The sequence below is a fragment of the Rhipicephalus sanguineus genome, chromosome 1 (genome assembly GCF_013339695.2).
Source record: "Rhipicephalus sanguineus isolate Rsan-2018 chromosome 1, BIME_Rsan_1.4, whole genome shotgun sequence".
In the NCBI taxonomy this organism is placed as follows: Eukaryota; Metazoa; Arthropoda; class Arachnida; order Ixodida; family Ixodidae; genus Rhipicephalus; species Rhipicephalus sanguineus.
This window is the reverse complement of record NC_051176.1, coordinates 313,856,351-313,882,938: the sequence shown is the minus strand read 5'-3', so window position 1 is coordinate 313,882,938 and position 26,588 is coordinate 313,856,351. Positions and strand designations below refer to the sequence as shown.

Below are 26,588 nucleotides of genomic sequence, written 5' to 3'. Positions count from 1 at the left end.
TTCGCTTTCTGAAGCACAAGTAATTAATCATCTTGGGTATCGAAGCTGATATTGCGAAATGGTCATTTAACATAGTATGTTCCTAAATGTGGCAGCCATATATTAGTGAATATCCGCCGCTGTAGCGTGTAATAACAAACTAGCCGCTGGCAACCATTGACCATGCCGCGCGTTGCCATTCTGGATAGTCAAGTAGCCAAACCAGCCAAGCCATTCCAAGTCAACTGACTGTCAAGATGGGATCTTGCACGGAGGGAGTGGGATCTTGCAATGAAGGTTAGTGCAAACCGCATATTTGTTGTTTGTGTGTACAGTACAGTGTAGTGTACAGTTAACAAAAGTGAGATGTCTGAAAGAGCAAATCGTAAACGTCGACGGGAGGTCAATCGCCGTGTTGATGGGTGCTTCACGTTACTCAACGCTCTGACTGATGCTCCGATGAATGGATCGGCATCAGTCGAACAAATTGCGGTGAATTGTGCTTCGGAAAGTCCCAATGTGAATAACGGGCAATCGACGTCTGCGTCTAACACATGGCCCGACCTCGGGCAAGTTAACTCGATGCCCGTGTCGAGTGCACTGGTGGGCTGTCAGAGCGGAGCCTCTAGCACTAATGAGTGCACTGTGCACAATACACGTGGTGACGAGGACATTGTGCCAGACTTCCAAGGAAGTTTACAAACGTGGGCCATTGAGTCGCAGTCGTCGCATGCTGCGGTGACATCACATGAGACTGTCATGAAATGTAGCATTGTTCTACACGGGACAGCATCTGGTTCCTTTTGCATGTATTAATCCTTTCATTAAAATCGTAACTGCCTTTATTTGACGTCTTTCTCTTTTTTTTGCAGGAGTAGCCTGGTACAGTAAAACATCTTTGCAAATTTGTGTTGAATGCCTTAATATTGCTTTTTTTTTTTCAGACACTGCCTCTGACTACTCGGACTCGGATGCCTGAGAAAGCGGTCCTCATAACCAGTCGGGACTAATTACTGTTTAAATAAATGAATTTCAGTCAACAAGCTTTGTTTTTTGTTTTTTGTCATAGTCAAGCCTCCTCTCCGTTTCTTGACGCAGTATACATACATAAGACCTCACAGAGGTGTTTTTCCTTTAATGTATGTAAATACCTTAAAAAGAAATAAATCATATGTAGTAATACAAAATATCACAGCCTACGGTACCGAACCGGCTGCACAATGGTTGTTCTGAAAACATACTAAAAAAGTCCTGAAGTGTTGTTTTGAGGACGTCCTGAGGTTGTTATGAGTACGGACAACAGTACTGGATTAGTGCCATTCTAGTACCTTAACAGGACGTTCTGAGGGCATCATAATGTCCTCAAGGTGGCATACTGAGGATGTCCTGAGGTTGTTATTGTGTTGTCTGGGGAGATACATGCCACCAACACAATTGGCGGTTTTCTTTCATCGAGCACAGCAGAAGGGCTCCTTGTCACAATTGAGAGCACAGTGCAGCTGCTCGGATTCCTCTGGTCTGCTGGTTTTTGATATTTCATGACCTCAAATATACGCCTCCGGACATCTTAAAGCAGCTATTGCAAAACTTGAAAATAGCTTTACCACTTATTTCAGCGTGAGTAAGCTGCATGAAAAGAGCATTGTGGATTTCAGCGCTTTAAAAAAAAACAGATTTGCCTCATCTGAGATGTGAAGAACATTCAAATTTCATCACAAAAAGCCTCCATGAAGTTCTGCATTTTACTTAGATTCCGCTTCTTCACGAAATCACTGAACAGCGAAAGAGAAGCGGCAAATTAAGCTGCTAAAGACGAGAAGATGCAATTAAATGACGCTGACGAAACCCATGTCAAGGAACCAATAAAGATTAAAAATTCTGATGCTCTCAATTCTGTCTCGTGAAGTGATAAGCAGGACGGATGCACTGAGGGACGGTGGTCATCACTGGGAAACTTGTGTGACGCCAGACTTCGTGCTCTTCTGCAACTTTAACTAGCGCTCAGGTATTCCTTACTTATTTGTACTCAATGTCACGTTCTGTAATAAAAGCAAACACCACAGGCGTTCGACGTGAAAAGGTAAGCAAACGCGAGAGCGCGGTTCTAAACGGCTCCGCCAGCCCACCCGTAAGCGAGAGTCGCGGGCGGGGCGTCTGCTCAAGGAACTCCGATTGCGCGCAGCGCCACCGCCGCAGGCATCCCCGAGAGGACGCGGCGGAGAGCGGAGACGGCAGACTAGCCAGTATATTCTAGGGACCGTAATGAAACTCTATGGGTGAACCGAACGTTTTACTATAGTGCCTAGATAGTTTTACCCCACCTACATGCCACCTACCGTCTCCTGCCACCCGGTGGAAGGAGACGCGGCCCCCGAGAAAAACGAGCGCGCTCTGGCTGGCTCTGGCAGCCCGCGGGTAGCCAGAGGTGGAAAATCGAAGAGCCCCGTCAAACTCGGTACCCTGCCTACAAAAATTTTATACAAAAGTCTCTAGGTTTTCCTCGTGAGGTCGGTTTGCGCGGCCTCTGGCGTCGAAAGATGAAACCGATGAAACCCTGCCTGAGCGTGCATAATACAAATAATACATGCGCAAGAAGAGGAGAAAAAAAAGGTGGAATAAGCGACATTTTGCCTGCCCCATTTTTAAGTTGTTCTACAATCATGAAATGGGAAAATAGAAATTGAGGAAAACAGCCGGCGGCCGTTACTTTAAATAACTTGGCAAGAGCAAGAGCACATCTGAGCATGCGCACTACTATGTTCGCAACCCTCTTTACTAGGCCTAGTGCATTTTAACATGGACCCAGAGGGAAGTCGTGAAAGATCCTGAAACTCTTTAATTTAGTGTAAAGTTTATTGATTTAGTGTTGTTGCGAGGTACCTGCAGCTGGCTACAAGCAGATTTGGGATCCATGGACAGTACGTCCATAATTACTCAAGTGAACCGAGAAGAGGAACAACTAACAAATTTTCCTCCTGCTGACCGAGGTAGGTAGCAATATGGCGCCATTCGGGGGGGCGCGAGCTGCTCACGCGGGGCTCTCGCCGTGCCGCTGGGGGGGGCTGTGTCGCGTGCATTCTTCGCTGCTGTCCTCGTTGGGCGGCCGCCCGCGATATGTGCCCGGGGGCCGAAGGTAAGCAGCGGCACGGCGCGGCCCAGCAAAGGCGGCAAGGGGGGCGGGGCGCCCACCCCGTCCACGGGCACCGGCGGCAGCAGGGGTCCCCGTAAGAGCGGTGAGTCCGGCGGCCAGGCCCCGGGCTACAGCCCCCTGTTCCCCCCCTCTCGCTCCTCCCGTGCAGTGCCGCCCTCCAGCAGGAAGCCCCGGCAGCGCGGCTTCCTCAACACGCTGCTCTGCTGCTTCGGGAGCAACAACCAAGGCAACAACCCCGTGATTGCCGAGGAGAATGGCCAGTACTCGCCCAAGGTGAGCTGCCGCTGTCAGTAGCGAAAGCAGTGATAAACGAGGGGCACGCAAACCACGTCGTTTATTGCTGCTTTTGTCGGGATTGTGCACCATAGGCGGGCTTTGCAGCATAGCTCTAACAAATCATGGAAACTATATATTGGTGTGTTCCTGTGCTTGCATCGCACAAGTATTTTTCCCAGAAGTGTTTGCCCTATGATGATTGCCCAATGAAACGGCAATTTTCTGCTACCCAAAGCACACAGCATGGTATTCACGTGATGTGCATTCATTGGGAAGTGAGTGTAGATAACGGCATTTTGTCTGGTTGGGTCCTTGTGCTTTCCTCGCCAATGACAAGAGTCCGTCTTGCAGCATGTTTCGTTAAGATTTTCATTCGATCAGTGCCTATGTAAGTGCACTTGAGCCTGTTTCAATACTTACGCAGGAAATGAAAAATTCCTTGTGAGAAACTGGGATTGTTCACGGTGCCAGTGAACACTCCGGAATCGTTCTCTGTTCAAGGCTTTTTCATCTCTTCAAGCCTCCATCTTGTTTACATTTAATTCTTTGTCACTTGTTCCAAGTCATGAGATTGAACAGCAGTCATGTTGTATGAAATATCTCTGTTCCTTGAAAACCTTCCTTCAATAGCCTGGAACAATAACATAATGCCAGGCCATATTTTAACTTGTTTTGGGGACAGATGTCTTGAAAAACAGCGTTTTTGGCAGTTCTGCTAATTAGATCTAACACTTCAGTAGTGTTAAGTGCAGTTGTAAGTATTGAATAATATTTTAATCAGTGAATATTATTAGCTACGTGCAGTTCCAGTTTGTTGTGAACCTTTTCATATCTGAGACAACCAATTGTGGCAAAGTTGCTTACTGTGGAAGCATGCAACCAATTTTCATGCACATTTCATGTTGTGTGTGCTCGAGGCTGCTTTTGCAATAAAAGCAATCTTGTGATGTACACAGACAGGAGAGGGCCTCATATGATTTGAACACATTTTGTTAGCGAGTACAAGAACAGAGGCAAAGAAAGATGCACTACAACCGAAAATAGGGCATTGGACCAATGACATGTAAATAGATTGTAGCGTCGCCTTTACGGCATGCGTGCATATCCCAAAACCTGAGTTAATGCTACTCGGGTGTTGGCATATGGGCGTGAGCAGAGTAACTGAGAAAAACACCGGGAAGCAGACATTGAAATGAAGACCAACTTTCTGTATCAGTCACATACGTCAGCTAGCCCAAACCTTGAAGTTGTTGCTGAACAGCTATCCTGGTGTTTAGTGGTAAAGTGTGCCTGTTTAACACCTTCGGCATCTCATTGTCTTTGTACATAGTCAGCCATGGTTAAAACCAGTGCAAGGAACACACAGGACAATTGCTGGAGAGCACGCTACACACATTATTCCTACAATGATGCAAATGGCACTGTGGCCAAAAACGATGGAGGGAAGACAACTGCAGTGACTGCTTGATGGTCACTGCTTTTGTGCTCCCTCTTTTACTGCCGTCTTTCCTCGGGAATTTTACTGAAAGAATTTGCGCCTGTGGCTGCTTTCACCACGTAAGGGAACACAACAGTTTCGATGGGGCTTGGGGCACAATGTCCATGCCTTACCATTTTTTGAAATGGCGTGACAATTCATGCAATTAGCATATGCAAAACGTCTTGGTATTGTCAGGGAATTTCTTAAACAAGCCAGAGAACTGCTGCAGGGCCTGTCGAGTCGTCATAGTGAAGGATGCCCCTGGCAGGTGTCGTGCTTGGTTGCTAGCAGCCAGTGATGACATAAGTGCACCTTGTGTATCTTCATTGGCTAAACAGAACACTTGCAATTCTTGGAATGTACATGCATGTGTCGAAAGCTTTCTTGCTCCACTTCCTGTTGCTCTGTCAGGTTTCATTTAGATCTCATGTGGGCCAATACTGTAATGCACCAGCCTTCTAGGGTTTTCAACGAGGCGAGCCATTTGCTTTGGGCCACATGGGTCCTCTGGTTGTGGCCCATGTACAAATACTTGGGCGCAGAGTCTCATATGAGGTTGTCTTACTTCTCGATTATCCCTATCAACAGTTGTGGACGAAGGAGCTTGCGGGCAGTGCATTAGACTGGGCTTTGAGCCGACAGCAAGGTGGTGGCCGATAAGAGAATATTGCAGTCTATAAGATCTGTACTAATCTCAAATTGAGTTCAAGTCAAGGTGGGATGTCGCTCACAAACATTCTTCTTTCACTGCATACAGTTCTCATTCCATATGATGTGATAGTGATATGCTTCGTAACTCTCAGTTTAGAAAAAATCTTGCGCCAACAAGGCACTTGAAATGTTTGATATTTTAAAAACTACAAATTTTTACTAGAAAAATGATTGCATATTTGAAATGAGCCCAGAGATATACTCAAAACTATATTGATAAAGAAAAAAAAAAGTGCCCCTCTAAAGCTGCGGGTTTTTTACAGGTCCTTGAAACTCCACACCCTTGTATTCGGGAGCGTTGCAGTCCAAAGGCCACAATGCGACCTGCTTTCAGTAGTAGATGAGCGTCCGTTCCATTTCAGAAGCAGTATGCCAGCGGGAGTGTGCACGCACTCCATTTTGCAGTGGAGCTTGGGTGCCGGCTCCCTCTCGGTGTTGGCACTGCTTTCTTCATGCCTTGTCCGATCGTCCCCCACCAGTCTTCTCTTGCTCTCTATACTTCTTACGACTTCTCCTGCATTTATGCCGCTTCTTTCCCCATCAAACGAGCGGTGCATAAGTTAGAAAACTGTAACCATGTGAAGCCTAGCTAATACTAGATAAGTCTTTGTTCTCTGCTGTGAACTACTCTAGATGTGATCAAGGCTAGGCTCTTCTACAGTGTAATAAGAGTAGTATATGTGCAAACACAATAAATCAAGTCAGAATTTTGAAACATTGTTATAGTAAAAAAAAAAAAGAAATCCTCATTTGTATGCCATTATTCAGTCCTTGAAAAGCCAGTGACAGGGCCTAGAAATTTCTTGAATACTCCTGAATTTTCTCCTTTGAAACCTGTAGGAACCCTGTACTAGAATAGTCCTGAAAAGCTGGAAATCTCACGAAAATAGAAAAAGCTAATTTGCTAGACAACCTGTCCCAGTTATGGCATTCTGTGCCCTTGATTTGCTTCAGGAGAGCTTCAGACCAACGCCTCCTTTATAAAGTATGCCTGTCACTTCCGCTGCCACAGACGCCTCGGGGCACGTACTGCTCATGATGTGGCGCTGCTAGCTGATACTAGCCGCCGCTGCAAAGGCTGCTGAAACGTACGCGTCATGCCCGATTTGCGCTACTCACGTTGATTGTCAAGTTGCATATTGCCCTACATTTCATTTAGTTTGAGTTTGCTAATGAAGCGCAGCTCAACTGCTTATATTGCTAGTATTTATGTGATACAAACGACACGCATGCATGACAGAGCTGCCGCACTCTTTGTTAGATTTTGTTCCCACGACACAAATTTTATGACTGAACCGCATCCACATGGGGCATATAACAAACGAACGTTTATTTGCAGTATTTTTCTCAACATGTCAAGAATGCAACAGCTCACTTGGCAACTTGACATATAATTTTAGCAGCTTTCATGGCAATGGCTTCTTTGCGTACTTCTGGGCAACTGAATTATTGTCTGTGATACGAAAAGCATGTTTGTTCAGCAGTGACCTTGTGAATTTGTGGCACAAGAGCTCAAGGAGCCGTGGCCCGGCTCTTTGTTCTTGCACATCAAGATGGGGACATCCACAAGCATTTGCCACTCGTTTCTAGCAGTTTGAAAATGGAGTGTCATGGCACCGACAAACCTCTTGAGAGCTTTCGAGAGAAACGCCAACTCTTTCACTGGAAACGCTGGTGTTCTGCAACTTAACACATTGGTATGCACCAGCTCAGCTACAGTGTCACTCAAAGCAACGCCTGAGGTGTTTCTGAAACTAAGAGCTGCGTTTGACGCATATTGACCTGTCGGCGAAAATGCTGGTTGCCAGACTACTACTGACACCACGCCAGGGTTACATGGGTCTTCATTGTTGTCGAAGCTGGCAGCAGTTATAACTTTTCACTTTTTTCTAGCCCTATTCTGGCCGTATTGTAGCTTTACCGTGCGCTTTTGAATACTTAACTCGCAGCGTACCTTGGCAAGTGCAGGCTTCGCATATGAGGAGTCGCCCAGGAATGCGCTGGGCACCACTATCTTGTTGTTGAATTTTGGTACTGTCTCTGAAGCCAGCGGCAAGGAAGGGCTTACTGCGAACGATTGAGTAATTTGATATTGTGTTTGGCTACCATTTCTTTGGCGAGGTAACCATTTGCCATCGTTGATGCAACTCGAGGGCGGCAGGAAACTCGTGGAATAATATGCCGACATCCTTGCTTCTTGCACTTGATATGCACGTAGGCATGCAACATTGCCTTGTGATGAACGCAGTCCGTGCACAAAACTGAAGCCAATCATACTTCGGGACATGTTCCTGCGCACGTCATCGTGAGCAAAAGAAAATTTGCTTTATTCCCGTGAATGAGTGCCGCAAGTCTATGCAACACCAAGACACTCCACACTAGTGTCAGCTGGCAGCGCCACGAGCGGTGAGCACTGGCAAATGACGAAGGGAAACAGGAGAGGGTCTGATTGAACTGGAGGGGCTCTTTTGACAGGCATAGTTTATAAAGGAGGCATTGCACTTTTCATCACAGTGTGCAAGCAGTGCTTATATGTTGTTTTTCAAATATGGCTTGGCTATTTCAGCAGTTGATTTGATTATCAGGATGGTTAGCATGGTAGCCATGTTGGTGGCATGCTTTTTCAGGCGGTTCCTGAATGGCCTACATATGAGCCCCTCAGGGTTGACAATGGTGGCAAGAGCCTGCCTTTCTCCTTCCATAGCATGTGCTGATGCAACCCAATCTCCAGTTGTTGCCCTTATCGAAATGACCGGGGTGGAATTTCTGCTTGAGTTGCCACCCAGGAAATGTGGCTACAACGAAGGAGTAGGCAAGCTCGTCCATTCTCCCTGTGTTTACTGGAAATGTGTGAAAGCATAAGGAGTGGCATCCAAAGCGGTCGGCAGCAGGCCTTTTCTGTGCACTTCCATGACCTATGGTAACTCAGGTACCGTTGCAAATTGCACAATTGTAGATTAATCTGGTTTACTTGAATATTTGAATTTTGGTGGTCAGTCGTACACTTGAAAGTGCACTGCCAGTAATAGCCAGACAAATAAGAAACCGGGGACACTGTACTGCGCGGTTACAACTTCCAGTTTCCGGTTATATGCAAGGCATATAGTTATTCCGCATGCTTGTTCAGAGGGTCAGTTTTTTTCTTTTTCAACTTTTACTCCATGTATAGCTCTTGTGGGAATGTCGATTGTTGTTGCAAGAGCTACTGTTCCAGTCAGTAGGGTCATTACTTAAAGGGGTCATGAAGCACCCCATGGGCTTGTTAAAAAAAACACATCCTGCGGAAAGCTGACACGGCTATGAACTGCTCAGCCAAATATTGCAGCCGTGTGCGCCGCGTAAAGGCTACAGCGCGAAGTTGCCGTTTTCTCAGGTGCCCTCTTTTCAAACAGAGGCCAGTTCTCACACTCGTCGGTGGGCGGGGTGTCTGCCAGTTGACGTCGTGTATCTGTGGTGCGATCTTGTACGCGTTCCAAAATAACCACGGAGGCGTGGCATTACATCCAGCCGCACGTGACCGCACGCGATTGGTCAATGCAGGGCCGTGACGTCTGTCGCGGTTCACATGGGCCATTCGTGTGCGGCTGGATGTAACGCCACGCCTCTGTGGTTATTTGGAATGCGTACAAGATCGCACCACTGAATCGCCGCGTCGCAAAAGACAGCATCCTCATTGGCCGATAGCCGACGTAAATCGAGAGCGGCGTTCGGATCAGATGCGCTTCTTGCCACGGGGTGCCGCCACCTGCCGGCGCCGCACTCTTCAGTCTGCTAACTTTACACGGTAGCCGCACTCGCACATGCGAATCACAGCGGGAGAGTGATCGCGTTTCATGATGCGCGCTGACGTAACTTCTTTGCCCCGTGCCATCCCTCCCTGTGTAGCTTCCAGTGCGCTAGTTAGCACGAAAAAAGAGAGAAAGCGCTGAGAGCGTGCGCCCCGTAACTCCGCTCATTCTTGACGGATTCTAGAAATCTTTGCGCCAATCGATTCGGGAGGCAGTAAACTCCGATACTGAGGTCAATAGATCATTACTTGGAAAAGTGGTTCATGACCCCTTTAAAGTGAACAGCAGCAATTTGTTCGGGGGAGTGGGGGGGCTACCGGCAGTGGACGGAAGTCGTTTTCCTTTTGTAGAGGGCATTTTTTGGACGGCCACTTGCTAATGCGCTTGATCTTGGTGATTTATCGTAATGGGCTCTCCAGGCCTAAAACTTTCAGCACTTGTTCGCCGCAGCGTTCAAGAGGGCTGCTATATTACACACCAAAAAAGATGCATAGTTTAGCTGCAAGGGTGAAGCAGTGAATGCGATAGCAACAAATGAGAATGTTATGCAAGGTAAGGCTAGTAGCTAATGCCTTAAGCATAACTCAACAAAATGCTGGCCACTGCAGTGACCTTTGTGCTGGCTATCGCTTGAATGCAAACTTAGCAGTGAGAACGCAGCACATACTATGTTACGTGTGACTGCGCCCGGCCAAGCAAAATGCGCTGTTTCTCTCAGAGCCATGCAGCTTGCCGCCCCTGGAACACACCAAGACGGCCATCAACCTGTCTCCTACCTGCTTGAGCCGCGATAGTCTGCTGCTCTTGCACGCTGTAACACTCGCACATACAACATACAGTTTCGCTCGTGCATGGCATATACATTAAAAGCTTAATTCGGATTTCACGGGACCGAAAAAATGTCCGAATTAACCAAATGTTGAACTATTGAAATTACTGAGAAATCTATAAACAAGTGTCCCTTACATCCATAAAATTTCATTTGTTTGATGAATGCGTTAATCCCGTTCTTATTTTGCTTAAGGGCAGTGTAAAAGTCGCAATTTTTGTCATTTGCGTCTTCGCTCACAATGCGACTGCGGTGCTATACCTCTTTAAAGAAAACCGCAAAGAAACCAGACTGAGAGCCAGTCATCATACCAACTTCTTCTTTTGCGCAGTGCTCGCCTGCATGCGTTTATTCTTTTTCTACGTACTCCCAGTAGAGTGGTACAACTTGAGCTTGTACAACTTCTGTACTGGTCTTAAAAACTTGCCATCTTGGGCTTTCACTTGGCAAGCTCGGATTATCCCTTCTCAACAAAGGGTAAATTTCTACAATTTGTCCTAGTGGCCAAACACCTCTAGAAATGCCAGGCTCCTTGATGATCACCACATCATCTACTTGGAGACAGCTGCTGGGATGTGCTTGGTTAAGGTGAAGTGCCCGCAGTTCTAGTAGGTACTCTCTTTTCCATCTGATCCACAGGTGATCTGTCAGTTTCTGATGGTATCACCACTTACTGCTGATGTCACATCGAGTAGCCTGAGCACTTCGAGCTTCATAGTCATTGTTGGTTCGCTCTTTAGAAGCCAGCAATGAACGTCCAACAAGAAAATGCGCGGTACATATCGGAGAGGGCTCTTTAGAATCCATATACGTGTAGGTCAACGGTTTTGAATTAACAACCGCTTCTGCCTCCAGTAGCACCGTCAGAGTTTCTTCACTGTTGAGCATGCTGTTTTCCGGCACCTTGCGTAACAGTGACTTGAATGATCGGATGAGTCTTTCCCACCAGCCATCCCATGACATCCCAAGTGAAATAAACTGTCTCGGATGCGTCGAGAGCAACAATGCAATGTCTAGTAAATATCATGATGGTGTTCTAAATGGGAGTGCGCTATTGGAGTACAGTGTTAGTGGCACTCTTCTACGAGCCAAAAACCTCCGGAGTGCTAGCAAGACGGCGTTGGTAGAGATTCCACACGTCAAATCATGATACGCTGCTCTTGTAGTTACATGTGTTCCATAAGCCTTCATGCTGGCATTGATGGAAATATGCAGCTCTGGATGGAGGCTCACCACTTTATCAAGGCAGTTGTTGAGGAATTGGATGCCTCTGTGGGACAATGCATAGAACACGTCTTGGAACTTTGTAGTCAGATTCTTCGCTAACTTAATGACGTGGCACATAATAGATAGCCCAATCCATAGGAGCATTCTTAGGGTACCACTTCAGCATGTCATAGCTCCAGGCATTGCTGGATGGTCTTGTCGTATTGCTCCAATAATCCTTTCATCTATAGCCCCTTTGCCATTTGTTGCAGACGTGTGAGCACGGCATCACGGTTGTTTCCAAACAGCTGTTTCTGATCTTCCTTCCAAGTGGTTGTCTCCCCTTTCCCATGTCACTCGTTCCTTGAAAGTGCGCAGGGGACTCAAGTGAGTGTGATTCGAATCTGTGATGCCTGCTGCTTTGAGTTGCCGGAACGACTGGGGAATCTGCGAGATTGTTTCATCGTTGCTAATCATTTCGACTCACAGAACACAGACCAGGAGGTTAGTGTTACAGTCAAGAGAGGCGCTTTGATGAGTGGGCCCTTGCACTATCCATCGAAATGCCGTGTTGATTGTGACGAATCCTGGATTTCTATGCTTCTTAAAACTTCTCATGTAGTAATCTTCCAAAAATGGTCAGCTCCGATCAGCAAGCTGATGCCGGTCTGTCTCCGCTTCAAGAAAATTCTTTTCGTCAGCAATGAACTTGCCTTCGAGATGCAACTTCTGCGTGAGGTGGCTATCAGCTGTCGGTGAAAGAATCTCGTGACATATAACTGGGAGGACAATTGCCCGAACAATGCAGATGTTCGAACAGTGTTGGCTACACAGGGGAACTTCACAACTTTTTGTCTTTCTGCACAACTTAAGGATGCGCTGCCAAAGGCGTTGAATGCAACTCTAGTTTCTCCCAGTTACTGCAGCTGCATTTTTTCAACAAGACCTTCTGTGATGAATGATCTCTGGCTTGCACTATGAAGAATCGCTCTGATGTATCTGGACCTGATACTGTTAACGACAAAGGTGCGAAAAATCTGCAGGTGTACTCCATTTGTGCTACCGTTTGTGGAATTTGTGTCGTACAGCATTACTGAGTGCGATGTCCCTGCTGTGCTACGTGAGACCTCTGCTGGTAAGTAAGTTTCTGCTGTAGCTAAAGTGGTTGCTTGGCTGTGTTGGTGTTGCTTGTCATGTTTTGTTTCTTCTTTTCATTTTCAACTGCGCAGGTATATAATGCATGGTTAGACGAATAAACTTCTGTTGTAAGTCAGCGCTGTTGTATGTGTCTTTCGCTGCCTGGTCTTTCGTCTTTCGCGCTGTTTTCCTCCAGTATTCCGCTGTAGCCTCTTTCTTTCTGTAGTTAGGGTCACACATGCTCAATGCATGTCTTCCATGACAAGCTGAGCAGGTGAGTTTGACTTGGCAAGACCGTGCCTGGTGGCCACGCGATGTGCATTTGTAGCAGCGGTTGTCGTCGGCAAACATTTCTTTCTTTGAAGCTATGGAGAGGTTGGCGTGTGCCATGCTTCTTTGATCTGCAGAAGACTCCAGCTGTTACGATGCGCTGTTCAGTACGGAAGCGGTGCTGCTGTCTCGTGTTCTCTGAGTACGGTCATCGACAGGTTGTTAAGGCTTACACAGCTCCCGGCTTCTCGGTTCAATGCAGCTCTTTTAACTTCGATTACGATGTTGCAGCTGCCAGGGCAGGATCTGAGGTGTTCGTGTCAGAACCATGTTGTAAGTCTGGCTTCGCTTTGCTCGTGTATATGCCAGAAAGATCTCGTATGGCAATGCCGCTTGCAGAATATCAATCAACATTGCAGACAAAGTGACCGTTGGTACGTTGAGTGCAGACGGACATCGGATGTTGAGCTGCACAGCATCATAGAGTTGCCCGAGGCAACTTTATGACGTCACTTGCTGACTTTACATGAAGGAGATCACAAAGCGCTGACAAGTGGTGTTGCTGTATTCTTTTATGATCTCTGAGCTGTTCTTTCAGTAGTTCTACGGCATTTGCGTAACAGGCTTTGGAAGTTGGAAAACGAGAAATCGCTGCTGCCGCTTCAGCTGCAAGATAATGCTGTAAGCAGAAAACCTTCATCGTCGTCGGTAAAGCATTGTTAGGATCAATAGTCTGCTCAGACTGCTCTCTGAAAGCTGACCATTTGTGAATGTTGCCTCTAAATGTTGGTATGTCAAGGTTCTGCTGTCTTGGGCCGATTCTAGTTAGAGTGTGAGGAACTGTTCGGGTTGTGTTCTGAGGAGCAGTCGCCACTGTAATCTTGCAGCGGCAATCTTGCAGCGAATCTTGGTAACCACGCTGGTGGCTTGGTTGTTATAGTCTGCAGCAGTTTATATACTCCGCTTCGAGCTCGTCAGCGAGGTGCTCTTCGAGCACACTGTTAAGCTTTGAGAGCTCGCTGTTGCTAGCCGATATACAGTCATCAATGCCTGTCAACTTCGCCTCGTCCACAGCAGGATCTATCAGTAGAGACCGTGCTTCCGCCAGGATCTTAGTATTCTGTGTTCGTTGAACTGAGCGCATGGTCTTGAGGCGATCCATCCAATCAGATATTGAGGTCTGAAGTCCACGCCGATCACGAACGATCTGTTGCCAGTCCTCGCCGCCCGCAGCGTGACGCGTTCGAGTAGAAGGTCCCCTTGAATCATGCGATCGAGTAGACGTGTCCGCACGGGGGGTTTCAGCATCAAAATGTAAAGAAAACTAGCTATCCGCGAAGAAACCAGACCGAGAGCCATTCATTGTTCCAACTTCTTATTTTGCGCAGTGCTCGCCAGCACGCGTTTATTCTTGTTCTTTTTCTACACCCCCGTGTCTGAACACCTTCGTGACTGTGGAAAAAATTTTTGAGTAGTTCAGGAAATATTTTTTTCCTGTCAGAGAAATTGATTTATACTAAAGTATAGGGTATCAAATGATACGGGAAGAATTGGTCTTTCCAGAAGTCTTAATTTTCAAACAGATTTATTGCGAATAGTATCAAAAAATTAACAAAACAAAAAATGTAACAAAAAAAATTGATGAAAACATCAATGCTACTCTGCACAAAGTAAGCATTGAAAAAATCCAAATGTACCCTTCGAATACAAGGCCCTTATAGAGCAATACTACAAATATGAGCTCTGTAAGTACAAAAGTTATTTACATACCAAAATATAAGCACTAGTGCCTTACATGCCACCATGCGAAGCAGTTTCTCAACACGGTGAAACAAAGGTTGGCGTCACATGTTTAGCAGAAATGCTCTTTTCTTCGTAGCATAGTTTGCAGTTCCGGTAGTTTTCGATTTTTTGTGGGGGTTGATGCTGGGGACCCTGAGGCGCCTTCCCATGTATACGTTGAAATGAGCAGTGTACCCCGTTTTCGAATTGGCCAAAACTGACAATTTGTATCCCCATTGACGGGTGGAACAGCTGTGCCATTTGCGCCATTGAGTGCCAAACTTGTTTACCTGGGCCATCCTGCGCCGAAGCACCCCATTGCGCCAAACTTGTTTATCAGCGCCATACGCCGCAGCACCTGAATGTAGTCGCAGGGTGTGACAGCCATCGAGCCCCGTGCCCGAAAACGTGGCTGAAATATTAATGTTTTCGGTTTCAACGAAATGGTTTCGGTTTCATCAAGGATGTGATTGTCGCTGGGGGGAAAGAAAAAAAAACGAGGAGGCATCATTATTCAGCTACGGTAGCCTCGCCAAGGCAACCTTTTCTGGCACCTCCTCCCCACTATTCGGGCCTTCCTTTTTTCCTCCATGCCATTGGCCATTACTGCAGTGCCTCTTGGGTAGTCTTTTTTTTTTTCAAGATCGTCACGTGGCGCCCTCTTCCGCGGTGCTATGCGCCTCTCTTGGACTTATTAGTGTGGCATTTTCACATTTTTCTTTTGTTTGCCGTTCCGCTGTGCCACAACTAATGGAGAGTGACCCTAAGTAAGTAAAATGTTTTTGTGGCTCATCTCGGAAGATATTTGTGTGAATGGTTTTAGCTTATTGTAGGTAGAAAACTGTTGCTTTGTAGCTACGTGTATTGAGCAAAGCATTTTGGACACTTCACCCGCACTTGTTTATTCGGTTCGCTTTTGTAGTGAGTTAATTGCCCATTTTTGCTTCTAACCTTTGGCTTTATATTTGCGTATGTGGAGGATGGTTTAATTATGCTTTTCAACATGCACTAGTTATGTCGTCTACGTATGTAGTGCGTAATGGGGCACGTTCGTAGACTCGCAACCCCGTGACTGGTGAGCACAAAGCTATGTTTAGCTTCGCACGCACTGAAACCGCTGTTTGGTAGAAAAAGTACAACCAAATGGCTCCTTTGTTTTACTGAATGCCACCGTGAGTTGGCGTGAAAGCCCTGTCAATTCTAAGACCAAAATTATTTTGCAGTTTTTGAGAGCTTTAACCTAGAAAAAAAACTTCCAGGGTATGAGCATATTTCCCCAGGCATTGTACTACCCAGCACAAATGCGGCCATTGGGAGACGAACTATAGTATAAAACAAAATGAAAAAGGAGAACACGAACGTGTCTACATAGCTAAACAAGGCTGTTGCACAATTTAACTTGGTGTTTGCTAAATGCAGCATTCGACAAGTGCTGCTTTACAAACACTGTGAAACGGTGCTACACCTGCTCTGAACGGTCTTTCTGACTGCTCCAAGCCCGCTCCAAAACGTCCTTCTGGATGCTGCAAGCCTGCTACACAAAGCACTTTTGCCTGCTCCCAGGACTGTTCCCAAACCCATTTAGCCTATTCCACCACTGATTTGACCACTTTGTCCCTCCTCATGTACTGCCGAATACCAGACTGACCTTTAGATTTGATCATCCTGTCATGCACAGAAAGGTTCTGATGCGGTTGAAAAAAAATAGTGCGGACGAATCGTTCACGTGTTGCAGTAGAGAAGAGACGTGGTGAAGCTTCCCATGGGATGCGACGTTCGTCGCATCCCATGGGAATGCCTTGAACCTTTTTCGTAGCATCACTGAAGGTGGAAGAAGGCCTGGAAATCTGTCGTCGACTCCACTGGCAATGCAGTTACGGGGCCTGGACGATTCCCATGTTCACGAGAAGTTTGACGTACGTGCGCATCTCCTCCTCACTGACCTCCCTCCACGATCCGTCCCTCTCGCTGTACGTTAGCTTTTCGAAAATTTGCATCCACACATACTTATTTGTGTGGTTACATCTCTCTAATGACTTCTGCAGTGAAAAAAAAAACACGAAGCAGCAGCCACACGGCACTCGGAGCACTAGGCCAAGGTCCACTCTGAGCCGTCTTCGCGGAGGGAACCCCATTCTTTGTGCAGCTGGTGCTAAGTGGTCTCACCCAAACGAAGTTGACACCCTGCAGATAAGAGCTGTGACCTTTAGAACACACCGAATATGTTTGCATTAATGTGCGGCAGCGGTAAAACTGCCCAAGGAGATAGCGAAACTTACTGGCGGGTACCTGGTGATGTTCCGGTGCGGTTTCACACTCTTTCGCCATCTGTACTGAAGTCTGACAAATCGAAGTTGTCTTCAGTGTCTATGCTGCTACCCTCATCCAAAGATTCCAGCTCAAGATTCATCAGAATCCTTTGAAATTCGTCGTTCCCGTGGAGCATCGGTGAGCTACCTCGACGCCATAACTGAAACCACGAGCCTCCCAGACTTTGAAGGAGCTTTACAAAGACCCCCGTGGCGGAGAAAAGAAACTGAAGAGCAAAACTCGAAAAATACTTCCTCTTTGGATGGTGCTAGCTGTCCAAAAGTGCTTGGGAGAATGCCAAAACATGAATTTGTATTCATAGATAACATACTATTGATGTGATTAGGCACGGTTATAAAAGTGTTAATTGACCCGAAATGCGTTCTGCACCCCTCTCTTATTACATACTGCCATCACCGACACGACCACGTGCTTTTGGTGATACTTTTTCACCAGCAGAATGGCTGGCAGTGGATTGTTCGTCCATCGCAATGTAGCAAGCGAATTTTGTGCCATCATACGGACTGTGGATGAAATGCTTGACTTCACCTCCTTCTGCTGTGTTTGAGCTTTGTGACATTGCGAGCGCATTGCACAGAGTCAATACGAAGGTACCGAGTGCCGCATCTGCTGTAAACGAAACCGTCGTCATCAGTGAAGTGATCATAGATTGCGTCCACATAGTTCTGAAGGGATGCAGTGAAAACGAAAGTACTGCTTGTCGCAGCCGCTGTGGACAATACCGCAGTCTTCTTCGGCGCGCTCATACATGGCGCCCATGCAGTTCATGTGTGCCGAGTAAAAATGAAATATGCCGCAGCCACTAAAGATTTGGTTGCCAACAAAGCAATTGTGGATGGCGACCGCACCTTTCTGGAGTCCCGCGGCCAAGGCGGTGGTAAACGCACATAGGTATGGGCGTGCGCACGAGGGGGTGGGGTGGTGCGCCCCTCTTAATCTAAGGAGGGTGCCAAGTTAACGCCATATCTTTACTCAGTCAGACCTGTCCCCTCAATGCCTAATGTGCAGAGGGGTGACAGCCGTGCAAATTTTTGACAGTGGCAGCTGGGACCCCTGATGTTGCATTCCAAGAGCCGTTTACTTTCGACCATTGCCCCCCCAAAAAGCCAGGGACCAAAAGCAGGTCCTTGCTTCATTTTCATTTTCGCATCTGTTGAGAAGCATGTTTTTTTGTTTGGACTCTTCCAGTGGGGGCGGGGGGGGGGGGGGCTGTGGTGCATTCTTGCGCCCCCCAATAGAGAATCCATGCACATAAACATGTGTAGCGTCATCGTCATTGCCCATCATCACCATCATTTTACCACTAAAGCGCTGCGCCTCTTGCGCAGCTCATGTGAAGAGCTTGAGGCATGAGGCAGAGAAAAAAGAATGTGCTCACGCTCCTGGCGGTTGGGATGCCTGCAGCCACCGCCACTCCACTTCAATGTTTGTCTTCTCAGTAAAGTGGCGAGACAACGGCATGGCTACGTCGGCCGGCTTCATGTCATCTCACGTCTCTCGCTACATTGGTGACCCAGACGAACACGCCTTTCGACGAGCGGCTGCTGCCATGCTTCCACGACTCCGCCCGCCAGTGCCGCTGTTCCACCCTTTATACCCCCGAGCGTGGTTCATGCAGCTTGATGCCATTCTAGTGGCGCAGCTTGATGCCATTCTGGATGGAGTTGCCGCACAACAGCTGATGCATGGCATCCTGCTCGATGCCCTCCCGGTTCAGCTGTGTCATCTCGCCGCTGCGTCGTCCTCCAGCCCACAGCCATACGACGACCCCTGTACTGCGGTGCTGGCCGGCTACGGGGAAACCTACCGCCCACTTCCGGAGGGCCTTCAGTTTAAAGCTTCCCCTCTGACGCTGCGAGTGGTACCAACTGGCCCGCGGCCTTCTCCTGCCCAAGACCTCACTCCCTCGGCAACGGCTCCTTGTACCTCGGATCCGACCGCATGAGCATCAATTCCTGCGGCCGACCACCACGAGGAGGTAGAAGATGCCCCTACTTCGACTGACCTTTCTACCGAGCATTGCGTCCCTTCGGAGCCCTCATCCAGTTCATCACGTGCGCCTGCCACCTGCACGTCTTCCCCGACCTCCATGGCCCATGACACCTCTGAGACGTCGGGCTCCATGACGGCTACCTCGCCGCACACCCTGGAGTCTGCCGCGGCCATGGACATAGTCTCACCCGCTATTAGCCTCCCAATCACGGCGGCGTTGCCGTCGACGATGTTCAACGAACCCGACTTTTTATCGATCTTGACACTCTGTACATCTTGCAAACAGCGACCACCATCGTCCTCGAAGTCTCCCGCAGCACCATTTCAAGCCCCTGACCAGCTGCGGTTGAAAGCGCGTATGCTGCGACGATGACTGAAATACTGAGGACCGCCCGCCTGGTTTACCACAGGTAGAGCAGACCGTGTATGCCCTACCTTCCATGCAGGCCGACAACCCTCCTGCCGCCCCTCACACACGCTCTCCTGCACCTACTATGCAATATATTTCTATGGCTACAGCTGACACGGCTTCTTCCAGTCCCTCCAAAACGGCTCGTCATCACACCAAGACTGGTTGCGCCACGCCGATCTACAGCGCAAGACTCTCGACTCGTCTGCACTCTACACGACAGACGATGCAGCAGCCGCAGCTGGTAATGTGCCGCCGCCAACGCCGTTACCGGCACCATCGACAGGCCGCCTGTATCGCCCGCCCACCACGGCGACATTCGTATCACCAGGAGCATCGACGTGCCATTAAACCCACTGCCTACACCACACTAAGCCCACAAGTAAGCCCACACCACGCTCTGTTTTCCAGACACCAGTGCCCGAGTCTGTGCGGGAACTGACCACACCACAGCAGCCTGTGTGTGTTCTTGGGCCACTACAGATTTCCACCTTGTCGGTTGCACTCGCTATTGCCTGCAACGTTCCTTCGTCGCGGCCCTCGCCCGCTGCTCCGCTTCCAGAGTCGCCGGCTGGAGACATTGTGATTTCAGACGGTCCCTTCATGTTAACGACCTGGACTGCCCAACGACACCTTGTTTCGCGTTATGGACACTTGTACATGTGCCCCCATATTTTTTCACTTCGGCTTCATTTCTGCAGGGGGGAGTAACCTATAGCGTCATCGTCATTATCATTTTACCACTGACGGGCTGCGCCCCTTGTGCAGCTCATGCAAATAGCTCGAGGCAGAAAAAAAAAGAACGCGCTCATGCTCCTGGTGGTCTGGAGGCCTGCAGCCGTCGCTGCTCCACTTCAGTGTTGGTCTTCTCAGTAAAGTGGCAAGACAACGGCATGGCCACATCGGCCGCCTTCACGTCGTCTCAGGTCTCCCGCTACACATGCACCCAATTAAGCGTTCTAGCTTAATGACAGCAAACCATACGGTAATATTACCGTATGGTTTGCGCTGATGATAATGGCAATGCGGACTACGCCAGTTGTTTCGGTTGTCTGCGAGTGCAGTTTTCGCTTTCTTGTAGCGCTTCATGCTTGGTGCACTCAGAGGATCGTCTGAATTAACTGGGCTGCGGTTAAATATGACCGAATGGAGAGTTTGATGCCATTAAAGGGACCGACAACTGCCCAGAACATCAAATGAAATGACTGCACTGATGGAAATATTGTCCGTCGCAATGACTCAAACCAACCCTGTTTATCTTGTGAGAGGCGGATTTATATTTTTATTTCTTCATTGAAAGTCACGAAAAATGACCTTTGGCGCCTCTGGCGGCAAAATCATACACGGTCCGATGAAGCCGGTCACGTGACCATTGATTGGTGTATGCGTTCGATGACTTTTCTGTTAGTACTGAAATATTGTTAATTTCTTTATATTAAAAGATATTACTCCATAAAATGTACATATAGGCCTGCGTTAGTTGTATGCAACAAATTGGCGCTGCCTTCGCTTGGCGTAATGATCCTATGCCGCGAAAAGCCATCCATGACACAAGCGCAGGCAACCTTGGTCGCAGGCGCGCACAACGCTGTACAAATACCGAGAAGGTGTATAATGCCACATCATCTCATTGTAACAGCTTGCTATTTTCAAAAATGGTTGGAAAGCTCAAAATAAAGGTGGTTAAGCATAGCTACAGTAACTCCTGCGAAAGCAGAACAACGACGGCTTTCACAAGGGCTAGCGGCATTGCTATCAATTCTCAGCGTTGCTGGAGCAAGCCTTCATGCGTGTTTGGAGCCTTTCAGATCGAAAAATACTGCTTATAAAATAACTACGTGCTTTTAGGATAAACCACTGCAACTACAAACGCTACGAAGGGTAAGCTTCCTGTCGCGCCGTAAAAAACTGGGTCGAGAAAAATCAGTTGTCGGTCCCTTTAAACAATGCATGTGCTTACTGGGACCAGAGAACAAGTCCGAATGAACGAGGGCTGCATTGAGGAGAGTAATGTCACCGTCCTTTATACAGAACCTTATGGCGACAGCAAAAGTACGCCTGCAGTGTCTCTGTGAATGCTATTGCAATAATGGGTAGGACGCATGCTTGGGGTTTCTGAACGGGTGGCGCTGCAGTAGCGACTGCAGCATAATGCAATTTTCACCTGCGACGCCTAGTGCCAAGTTTTGCGCTGGCTGAAAAGTCTGCACACTTTCCGAAGCTTGTGGCATACGTGTCTGAACTATGCGGTCCTTACTGGTGACATGCGAAATAGTCATGCAAGAGGCTCATGTCTTCACCTCGAAAGTGGCAGTACCACTTAAAGGGGCACTGACATAAAACTTCAAACTCGAGATGTGCCCTTCATTCGATAGACCTGTATGCATGTCTTTTTTTGCCAAATTTGAAGGGCGTCCGTCACCTGGAGCAAACAGTGTTATGAAAGCTCAATGGGGCGTTCAGCACCCTGCGACATTGTTACTGTGACGAGTTAGATGTGGCCTATACCATCCTGAGTGACGATGCGTTAGCTACAATGACATCTGTGACCTGTGTGTTCTTATCATTTTGCCAACTGGCTGTGACACCTGGCAACGCTCTCACTCCCAGTGGCTCTCCTCACTCCTCATGCCTGATCGTCGTGCTGCGTCGAATTATTTGTCGTGTGCTCGTCAGTCGGGCACATGACAAATCATTTGGTGCAGTCGGGGAACAGTCGTGCACTGCACTCCTGTTTTTGAAGCACGGAAAAAGCGGAAGGAGCGGGGAATTTCATTACACGACGTACAGTACATGCCAACACGACCACAAGATACCAAAGTGGAGCTAGTTTAGGAACACAGGGCATAGAGAAATATGGCCAACAAGTAATATGCAGATAGCGCTAATAGAGAATTTCAGTTTGTCCTTAGACTTCTTTGCGTTAGTGTAATATCGGGTTGCACTAGCCATAAACTTGACAGACCAGATAGGTGGGGCCATCTGGCGGCGCAAACAAGTGCCTGGCAAGCACAGGATTGTTATAAATATTGTAGAAACCTAGTGTAGTATGCTTCTCTATTGGTGTACATTTGCGGCAGCAGCGTAATTCCGAATGTGTTGCCTTGTTAAACTCTTTTTTCATTACAGACACTTGGCAAAACGAAGAACCACGCATATCTATCGTTGTGGTTGTCCAAAGCATCACAAGATGTCAGTATCATTGTCCGGTAACCTGATATTTTGTAAACGTACCCCTTTGCTCATAACGGAATGCTGTACACGCTAAAATTCTCTAATATAGCTAGTTGCGACATACCAGCGAGCATGGCCCAAGTGTGCATTCCAGGCACCTCCTCGTTGCTGCTTGGAACTGCGTCCATTTCTGAATCTCTGCTTTGCAAAGGGTTGAAGCAAAAATGATTCACGAGGTTGCGAATTGCGACGACTTCCAATCCGCCTCTTTCATTTCCCTGTGCTGCCCTCTGCCGTTTTGGTAGGGGCTGGGACAACCAGTATTGCTAGAAGCAAAGGCTCTGAAATAATGAGACGTTTCGTGACATTTCCGTTAGGGGAATGCACCGGGGCATCATGAAAAAAGCGGATGCCAGAATGTTGTCTTCATCACTTGTCGACACTACTGGTGGCGCGCTTGGCAGACAAAATGTCTGCCGAACCTCAAGTCACTTATTTCCGTAGCCATGTGATGAGAAGGGGTTCGGTCTGAAGGCAACCGCGAGGCAGCGCTTTGCCACCCGTTGTGCTTGATACTCCCTCTGTTGCATGTCGAGTTGCCAATTGCTGCTAGAGGGTCAATAACTAGTAATGGATGCAAAAAGCCAGCAGGGCCTGGGCATTCGAGTTCTGGAAGGCTGGCTTGGCGACAACAACTAGTCGGTCCAGAGACTATGTGAATAATTTCTGTTGTGAAATGCGCTCGCGTGTATATTTTCTTCCTTTCACTTGCGACTAGAAGGTATGAGACAGTTCACATGTAAATTTGATGTAGGCATTGCAAAACTACGCAAAGGGCATTTCATGACGTTCGTCGACAGATATATCAACCTTCGTTGCACGGGAAAGTCAAGTGCAATACTAATTTGCTATTTTTAATGCTATATACCGTAAAATCCCTCCCTTCAATTGCACTGCTAATTTCAAATTTCCTCACCGTTCCGGGAAAGCACCATCCCCCCGTCCTGCTATGCTATGCAATGCTGGCCTGCTTGAATCCGATCCAGTCCAGCTTAGCAGCCCAATCTCTAAGCACCTGCGCCTGAAATTTTTTGACAAGTTTTTTTCGCCCACGCAATGATTGCACCCCGAACTTTGCTCAAAATGCCCATGTTGTTTTTCAAGATCCTGTGAGCAATAACATGGCCTTCAAGATCTGTCTTTCAAGATGGTACCTATGGTGATGTAGTCTCCGAGTATTGCCTCCAAGATCTGTATTTGTGGTTTACAGCTGTAGCATTTATTCATCATCTGAGTTTTTTCTATGCCATGCTTTCCACGCTGTGGTCGCATTGCTGTTGTGTTGCTTTTGTTTGCGAGCCGTCGTTGTAATGTGCCGTGTCACGAACAAAAGCGAGAAGATTGTAGAGGAAGTCTACATGCACTTTTCTGGGGAACGTTGCTGCTGCCATCTTGAATTTCGGTGCCGATCCAGAAGCACCCCCTCCACTTTATTGGTAATTTCAGCTTGCTGAGGGGGAGGGGCGCTTGCTCAGGATCTTATGGTACAGTGAAGTGATGCAGTGATGTTTCTGCGTGCTTAAGCCTAGCACACCTGTAGTCGTTATGCAACAAAATGGTATCAAGCCCATTGTCAGTGTTTTCAGGTTCATCATTTAAATATGTGATACATGCTCCTTTATTGCAAAGTGAAGTCTTATATGCCCCATCTCTCCCTTCTGGAATGGTAATTCAGCTGCTCCAAGCCTGGTACACAACTGCATTTTATCTGCTCCCAGGGGTGCTCCCAGACACACTGTGTCGTTTCCTCTTTGAAATGATCATCTGTACTGTAATGAAAACTCCTTGGAACACGGGGTGTTGCTGGAGCCAACGTTTCAATGAGCGGTCTTCTTCAGGGGTGCAACTCAGCAGATGACCTAGTATACGTCATGAGATGCTGCCCCCACGTGACATCGACGTACGTAAGACTGTGTTGATACGTCACTGTGAAACCACCCCCTCGATAATCGAAATCAAGAGAAGACATTACTGCTTGTTGAAGCCTTGGCTCCAGCGACACCCAATGCTCCAAGGATTTTCCATCTTCCTCTAAATGTCTACCCCATCTGTGCTGTGTGCTGCGTAACCCACACAGGTCCACTTCTTAATGTTAAGCAGAATATCGGCTACCCTTGTTTGTTCTCTGACCCACTCTGCTTTCTTCCTGTCTCTTATAAGGGCTCCTGCAACACTTTTTCAGCATGGTCAGAAAACGCTGCCGATCGGTAGCCGAGGCTCTTGAGTGTATGTGAGCCAAACATTATAACGCAGCACATGGTGTGGAATTTACAAATAATTCTCGGCTAGAAATTGCTCACTCTTCTCTCGACAAATGATGCCATAAACACAAAGTCCATGGCCATTGGCTGATTTGAGCATTGCGAGCTGCAGAGTTACCCCGGCCGTCGTGTTGTAAAAAAAAAGTCCCCAAGGTCATGACGCGTGCCGGTGGACGCTTGTCATCCCCCCCTCCTCCCTGCGTAGCTTTCGGTGTGCTCACTGGTACGAAAGGAGAGAGAAGGTGCTTAAAGCGTGTGACAAATCCCTGTAACTCCATATGTACTTGACGGATTCTAAGAACCTTTTGCAGCAGTCTATCCGTGAGGCAATAAAACAATGAATTGGTTTAGATTGATAAAGGGAACTCTTGTGTAGTTTATTTCACCACCATAGGTTTGTTATTAGAGGAGAAAACCAAGTTCAAAGTTTCATTTTTAAATTTCGCGCCAAACTTTGTAATTCGTGAAATAAAACACTTCAAAGAGCGTTTAACGTATTTTGGCGCCACTGGCTCGACAAAATTTCCACAAACTTGTTATGTCAAGTCTCTGGCCCCCTCAGAGGACAATGTACTTCGATTTAACCGATTAGGAACTACGTAGGCCCAAGCAGGCACCGTCAAAAATATGTGACGTCACGGCAAATGGTGCGGGAATTCCAAGGTGACGTCGCCACCTGTATTTTCTTTTTGCGTGTTTTCTCGCTTATTAAGCGTCTTTGCTCAGAAAGCGTGGTGTTTTTGGTATTGTGGAAGACTACTTTAGTAATGCGAGAAAAATTGTTTTGCTCTTTAGTGTCCCTTTAATGAAGCCATTCGATGATTACTTGGAAAAGTGTTGCAGGGGCCCTTTAAAGGAGTACTGACACAAATTTTACAAATATTTGCACTGTTATAAATAAAGACATTGCTGTAGAAAACCCTAAAGAGAGTGTCGTGGTGCCTCGGAGCACATTGAACATATTTTTAATACCACTGCCTTAAAAAAGCCACTTTTGGTTTTGCATGTCACATACCCAGGTGATCTGCTATGCAGCCTCTTCACAGAGGCTGCTGCTGCGGCAGTCAGTTTTCATTAAGCTCTTGTTTCCCAGCCCTGGTGCTTAAGTCAGGAATGTATCGTTAGTTCTTACATACATGTAAAAAAAACCAGCAGACAAGAAAGGACACCATCACAGCACTGTGTTGTGATATTGTGCTGGTTTTTGACAATGTTTAACTAAGTTTTCAATATCTGGGTACTTGTATAATTCTAACTTTGGGATACATGTTATGCTCATACTTACTTTGGATGCTTGTATAGTGACGGATTTGACACCGTGCTGCAGCCATGTTATATTTTTCATTATGTACCATTCGTCATTGAAAACTGTCATGGCGCTCTTTAGCTACACAAGGCCACCCTTAAACACCATCAGTAATATGTGTGAGAGCAGGGCACTGCATTGTCATCATGAGGGTCGGAACAGTCAGCCAAGGCAAATACTAGTTGGCTGCCCTGTGTTGCCTCAAGTGTCCACAAAGTTCTTATGGGCACAGTGTCTAGCCTGTGCAAGCTACTACGCTGTGCATGGATGGCTATGAGGTAATACCTCTTACTTTAGGTGGCTCTTTGGTGCCTAGTGAAGGCTCTTGTTTTAACTGGGCCCGGAGGTTCTTGAAGCTGTACAAGCGTTACGGTGCATTCAACGCATGTTCCAATGAGAGCTTTCATTCCAGCTACATTTCAGCTTGCGCTTGTGTCCAGCCTGTC

General features: G+C 47.4%; 1 protein-coding gene across 1 annotated transcript in view; it reads left to right on the top strand.

The window, feature by feature from the left end:
- Positions 1-2,890: 2,890 nt before the first annotated feature.
- LOC119383544 (carboxy-terminal domain RNA polymerase II polypeptide A small phosphatase 1) overlaps positions 2,891-26,588 on the top strand; it is a 379,575-nt gene continuing 355,877 nt past the window's right edge. Inside the window, exons 1-3 of the mRNA XM_049413122.1 lie at positions 2,891-2,917; positions 2,975-3,212; positions 3,279-3,403. Coding sequence (XP_049269079.1) covers positions 2,891-2,917; positions 2,975-3,212; positions 3,279-3,403 — 390 coding nt within the window. The remainder of the gene's footprint in view (positions 2,918-2,974; positions 3,213-3,278; positions 3,404-26,588) is intronic.